The 6,409-nt window shown below is 48.5% G+C and overlaps 1 protein-coding gene across 1 annotated transcript in view; it reads left to right on the top strand.

The window, feature by feature from the left end:
* Nucleotides 1-4,924: 4,924 nt before the first annotated feature.
* Nucleotides 4,925-6,409, top strand: part of NAA20 (N-alpha-acetyltransferase 20, NatB catalytic subunit) — a gene marked incomplete at its 5' end in the record, with an annotated part of 15,685 nt that continues 14,200 nt past the window's right edge. Inside the window, 1 exon segment of the mRNA XM_014582184.1 lies at nt 4,925-4,949. Coding sequence (XP_014437670.1) covers nt 4,925-4,949 — 25 coding nt within the window.

Genomic DNA, 6,409 nt, shown 5'->3' with positions numbered 1-6,409 from the left:
CGGAGCCGGGCGGGGACGGAGCTGGCGCGCGCCGGCCTTGGTGACCTCGGCCGTGGCCCGTAAACGCCGCCCCCCACCCCCGCTCCTGCGTGCTCGTGGGTTCGGGGCAGCGCTCGGGCTGCCTCGGGGTCGCTGTCCGGATGCGCTCGGATGATGGAGCGGCCCCGAGCCCACGGCCGGGATGGGCGCCCGGCTCTGTCGCTTATCGGGCAGTGGCCTGGCAGTGACCACCCTCTGGGCGGTGGGCCCCATTGAAGTACCGGCTGCAGTGGGTGGTCGCGAAGGTCGGATCTTGGTCGGTGGCCAAGTATGGGCAGGGTACGTATTGGGCAGCCCACCTGGAGGCGGCGGTTCCGTGTGTGAGCCAGCCGGTGCCCGTGCAGGGGGTGCTGCGGCGGTCCGGGCTGAGGCTGTGCGTTGTGACCCTGGCTCGCAGCCCCGAGCCCACGGCTCTTCCTGCTGCCAAGTCACGCGGGCAGATGCCTGGGAGGCCCTGGGACGCTGTGCGCACGGTGAGGGCAGGTTCTGTGAATTCGCATTAAGACGCATCTGTGATTTGCAGATCCCTTTTTTTTAATAGAAAACGTTTTATTATGGAAATTCCTGAACGTTTAGCAAAGTTAGAAGAACTCCTAGAGACCCAGCACCTCAATCGGACACATTTTGCTACAGTTCGATTCATCAAGTATCTGTCCACTTAATCGCTCCCAGATCCACTTTAAAAATAACAGACTAGGCCCAGCTAGTTGTGTGATGCTGTGCTTGCAGGCTGGGACTACGTGGGAGAGCTGAGTTCAATTCCCTGTCCCACCTAAAAGCCTGGCACAGTGGTGTGGACCTGTAATCCCAGCAGCTCAGGAGGCTGAGGCAAGAGGATTGGCTACCCTGGGCAACAAAGACCCTGTCCAGAAGGAGCTGGGTGGGGTGGTGCACCCCTGGTCCCAGCTGGGAGGCTGAGGCAGGAGAATGGAGACATGACATAAACGTTCCCTTAAAGAACAAACAAGGGCAGTCTAGGAAACTAAGGACCGAGTGGTTCGGATTCCAGAGTGAAGATGATGGAAAGAACTTTGGGGTGCAGTAGCTGGAAACCTTTCAAAGAGGAGGTGAGCCTTGAAAGATGGAGACAGTGTGATAGGTGAGGAGGATGTATGTCGCAGAAAGGCCGAGGTATGGAGGAGAAAACAGGTGTGGGCGGTCTGTGTAGCCCAGCAGTCAGGGACAAACAGGTGGAACTGGACTTCAGCTCTTTCCTTGAGTTTAGACTTGATCCTGGGGAGGAATTTTCGGTTGGGCGGGTCCTGGGCACAGCAGGATAACTCAGGGAACTTGTGACAAAGGCAAGCTGTGCCGCCTTGTTCTGCATGCACATGTCATAACCCACTTAATCCTCAGTTTGTGAGGTGCCAGCATCCCCATCCCGTGAATAATTAAGATGTTGCAAACTCAGGGTGAAGGCGCTGGAAGTGGGAGAGAGTGGAACCTGGAATCCCATCCCAGCCAGGAATCCCCAGCCATGACACTTTGGAAATGCCCTTCTCTGGAAGCCACAGTCCTCCCCATCCAGCTCTGGGGGATGAGAGGTGATTAGAGGAGGGAAACCAGGCAGCTGAGCAGTTTGAGAGGCCATGGTGTGTCCTAGAGATGATGGCTTAGCAGGCAGGAAGCTTCGATTCAGGAGGTGCAGCGTGGAGATGACAGGGGCCTTGAAGCTTCAAGATGAGTCAAGCTTTCGCCTCTTGGAGGATCAGTTTCAACTGAAGATCTAGGAAGGGTTAACACTGTTTTCTGTGGAAAAAGAATAAAACAGGAGGAAAATATACAGACACTTCCAATAAAACATTAGGTTTCAGAGAACAGTTTGACTTTTTTTTTTTAATTTAACTTTATTTATTTCAATTTGACCAGAGAGGGACAGAATGAGAGCAAGAGAGAGAAAGCAAGCTGTGAGGTCTGGGACTCGATTGGTGGTCAGCCATGTGGGAGTCCGGCATCCTTAAGCACCATGCCACCTGCCAGTCCCCGAGAACTGTTTGACTTTTGAGGGTCTTCAAAATATGCCAGTAGGAAGCCTCCCTTTCCTGCCCATCTTCTCCACTTGATTAGGGCATCTGGGGAGAAAACTGAGAATCCCTGTAGTCAGGGGCTGCAGTGTGAGTTCAAAGAAGCAGTGGATCAAGAACATTGCAGTGATTTAACAATTTTTTTTTTCTTGGAAAACCAGCAAGGTGCCTACTACGTCCAGTGCTAGAGACATGGCAGTGAACAAAACAAGCAATCGGTGCCTGACGGACCGTGTTAGAGGGGTAACAGGTGAAATGATGTGTAGAACTTAGCACACAGGAAAGACAGAAGCAGGGAAGGGAAACAGGAAGGGAGTGGACCTGAGTTGTAGATGGGGTTCCGGGAAGGTGTCACCACGGCACACAGACCTGGGGAAGTGAGGGGCTGAGTTACGGGGATACTGGAAGGAAAGCTTCCGGGTAGAGGACAGCAGTAGGGAGGGAAAGGAGGCCGGCGTGGCTGGAGTAGATTGTGAAGGAAGGAGTGTAGGGGGCCCCTCAGACGTCAGCTACAGGGCTGGGTCTAGGTCTGGAGCTTCCCTGACAGGTGTGCAACTCAGGTGGAGAGGTTGGGTAGGCATCTGGCCATGGGGTCTCAGGGCTAGGTCTGGGCTAAAGATAGAAATTTGGGGCCAACCTTATGTAGGTGGTGACAAGCGACCAGGAAACTAGATGATGTCAGTGATGGAGCGAGTGTAGACAGGGAAAAGTTCTAGGATAGTACCCCACGGTGTCCTGCGTAAAAGAAAAGGAGAATGGAGGAGTGGTCCAGCGAAGAGGAGGAGAGCCCCATGGAGGGCCTCAGATACCAGGAGAGTTGCAGGCAGAAGGAGTGGGGCACTGTCAGGAGCTGCCGGGGTCAGGGTGCACCATATTTGTACCTCTCTCCCTGGAATGAAGAACCTGGAGATGCAGAAGAGGCAGAGCTGCAGGAGCAGGGCCTGAGTAGGAAGGGGTGGGACCTCCTTACTTCAGTGTAGTTAATGGGGGGGGCACGTGGGTGCAGGTGCTTCTAGGTGGCCTATAGGTGTGGTTGCTGGGACTTTGGGGCTTTCTGCTTATTGTTGCATTTTCTTTGTGATGAAACAGGAAGCTGCTGAGATAGAGAAGAGCTGTCTGCTGGAGAGTTGGGCAGGACAGACAGGATGCTATACTGGGGACTGGGAGGGTGGCACTGTCGTTCTCCCATGGGCCAGCTCCTGGGCCCTCAGGGCTGTCTCTGGCGCTCTGTGAGGTCATAGCGGCTTTCACGACAACACGCAGAAGGTTTTTTGCCTTTTTCACTCTCGTGCTCTCACAAGTGTGCACTGGGGTTTTCCCAGATTGTGATCTGTCAACAGTAAGCATAACAAACACTTGAGAATCCAGCTGACTACTCCTGAGCCAGACACTGCAGAGTTGTTAAAACGATGCCAGTGTTGTCACTTCAAGGTTTTTTGTTTGTTTGTTTTCAGAAATAGTGATATTTTTGGAAAGTTAATTTATGTTGACACGAGTAAGTAACTTAAACAATTTAAATATTGGAGCCAGCAGGTGGTGTGGTGGTGAAGGACTGGACTGGACTCCCACATGATGGACCATGGTTCAAGTTCTGGACCTGGCAGCTTTCTTTCTTTCTTTTTTTTTTTTCTCTTTTTTTGGAGAGGTTTTTGATATAGGGCATGTGTGCTCGCCAGAAAGAGAGACAGAGAGGCAGCAGGAAATCACCCCCCAGGGGGGATGGCTACACAGCAATCCCTTCTCCTCCATTCTCCTCTTGGGATCTTGGGCATGCACGCACACGCACCTGGTGTGAGTTTAAGCCGCCGAGTCCGGGACTCGAACCGTGGTCGACTACATGGGAGTCCAGCGATATAGCCATTATGCCAACTGCTGGTCCCGCGACTTGCTTTTTCACTTTCCCTCTCTTTCTCGCTCACTCTCCCTCCCTGCTGAGCACATGTGCCCTATAGCAAATTAAGAAATAACAGTAAAATTTTAAAAAAGTTTAAGTGTCAGGGGTTAAACCCAAAAGTTCTGTAGGGTTTTTAGTAACTTTCTTGTGTCACTGCATTCTAAAGCCAAAGGGTTTGATTTAGAGAAATGTAGTTTGGCTGTCTGGCATCAAGGGTCTTAAGGAAGAATTTGAGGAGAAATGAAAAGAGGAGGAACTAAAGGAAGGTTGCTGGTTTTGAGCCTGGCAAAATAGTGGTTCTATTAATTGAATAGGAAGGTCAGGGGACAGGGCTGTTTGGCTTTGGAAGAAGTGTGTCTAAGAATGCTGATTGGGGAATGGTGTGATGGGGTACAGTGGTGAGGCACCAAGGCCTGACTGGGGAGGCTTCCTAGAAGAATTCAGAGTACAGTAATGGAGTGGGGAAGGAGAGGTGGGAACATCGAAGGGCAGTGGGGCAGTGCAAAAACTAAGTGGTAGCAGCACCCACAGTTCAGGGGTGGAATAGAGGGAAAAGCAGACATTGTTAGGAACATCCAGAAGCAGGCTTGGAAGGTCTGTGGTTAGATGCCGCAGGAGGTGACGTTTACCTTCTATTTGAGACACCCCTACTTGGTCCTGAGTCTTATGAATGACTTATTGCTTTAGAAAGTGAAAGGTTCTGATGCATATTTATTAACTGTGAAGTAATGGGTAAAGCGGCAGCAGCAGAGTGAAACTACACAGTGTGTCTTTATTGCTGTTAGAACTCGTTTTGGCCACTAGGCAGTTTAAACCATCTTCCTTGACTCTACAGTTGATTTTAAAGTTGCGGATTAAGCATGTTTTGTTCTCCTTGTAGCATGTTATTTTTAGTTTTAGCAGGTTTATGTGAACTTTTTTTTGTAAACACTGCCTACTGTTGACATTTTTTCTTTTTTTCTTTCAGTAACTTGGATCCACTTACAGAAACTGTATCCTTTAAAAAAGTTAAGATTTGCTAGGAGTGAAGAAAATGGAGAAACAAAAGAAAAAAAATAACTTGAGTACTGAAATATTTAAGAACTTGTGGGTCAGAATACATCATAAACAATTTTAAAAGCATTTTTAAAACAATGGAGAATAAGAGTTGTCCTAAGTCCACCTGACAGTGTGGTGACCTCATACAGCTCTAACTTTACAACCCCGTGCCCTCCGCCCCTCTGCAGTAAGCAGTGCATGACAGAAAGCACGCAGCTCTGCAAGATGGCCTCTTTCTCTCTGGAGGGAGCAAAGTCTGGAAGTGACTAGCAGTCTAGGGTAGGTGGCGGTCTCCTGCAGTCACCGGCAGTTTACCCACTCCACCATTCCCAGGGTGGCCTTGTCTTCCTGCCAGAGCAGACAGCATCACAGCCGTTCACGGCAGCAGACTGCACATGGGAAGGTGAGAGGATCCATCCCTTAACAGGCACTCTGTCCAACCAGTGCCTATTTTGAAATATGCCACAATATCTAAGTCCTTTTTGAGCCTGGAGATGTTCCCGGTTTTAAATTGGGAGTTGTTATTCTGGTGAATAAAGGATTTCTGGGTAACAGCAGTCTCTTACCATGTTCTCAAGAGAAAAATTGGGCAAAGATGTGTAAAGCTAGGGTGCACTGGGTCATGCTTCATGTCCACTGGAGGTGGGGAGGAGGGTTCTGTCAACGGATACTTTACTGAACAGGGCATATAGGAGGCTGAGGCATGTATCAGGAATCCCTAAGAGTTTTGTCTCACCAGAAACCATGCAAGTTATAACCAAAATGAGATGCTGTATTTTATATTTTAAATCTTTTTTTTTTTCAGAGTTTTTTTTTTGCTATAGGGCACGTGCATTTGTCAGAGACACAGAGGGGACAGCAAGAAACCACCCCCTGGGAGAATGGCCATGCTGCAATCCCTTATTTCTTTCTTTCTTTCTTTTTTTTTTTTTTATTGGAAAAATAAATAAATAAATCTGTTTTTAAAAATCAGCTTTTTCTTTGAAAAAATTTTAATGTCCTAAGGGAAAAGTGATTTCTTAACTCTGTTAAGTCCTTCAATGCCTCTTGTTACATAAAATAAAATGTAAACAAATAATTAGTTTAAAAGTTATAGTGTGTTTTACTACTTTTTTCACTAGGTACTTGGTTGCTCAAATCATAACCACATGGGAACATAGGACAGTGGACAGCACTTAAAGAGGTTCACATAAGATTTATTTTTAAAAGTATATGTTAAAACAATAGATAAATGTGTGGCTATATAAATCTAGGTCTTTCTTTCTAATTGTATTAATATGAGTTGTTCTTCAGTAGTAAAATATGTCACTGTAGGAACCAGCAGAGAGTGTAATGGCTGCTGCTGCTGGACTCCCATGTAGTTGACCATGGTTCAAGTCCTGGACCCAGTGGCTTAAACTCACGCCGGGTGTGC

This window comes from Tupaia chinensis, unplaced genomic scaffold (genome assembly GCF_000334495.1).
Source record: "Tupaia chinensis unplaced genomic scaffold, TupChi_1.0 Scaffold142716_1, whole genome shotgun sequence".
NCBI lineage: Eukaryota > Metazoa > Chordata > Mammalia > Scandentia > Tupaiidae > Tupaia > Tupaia belangeri.
Note: the sequence above shows the minus strand (reverse complement) of the source record. Positions and strands in the feature narration are given on the sequence as shown.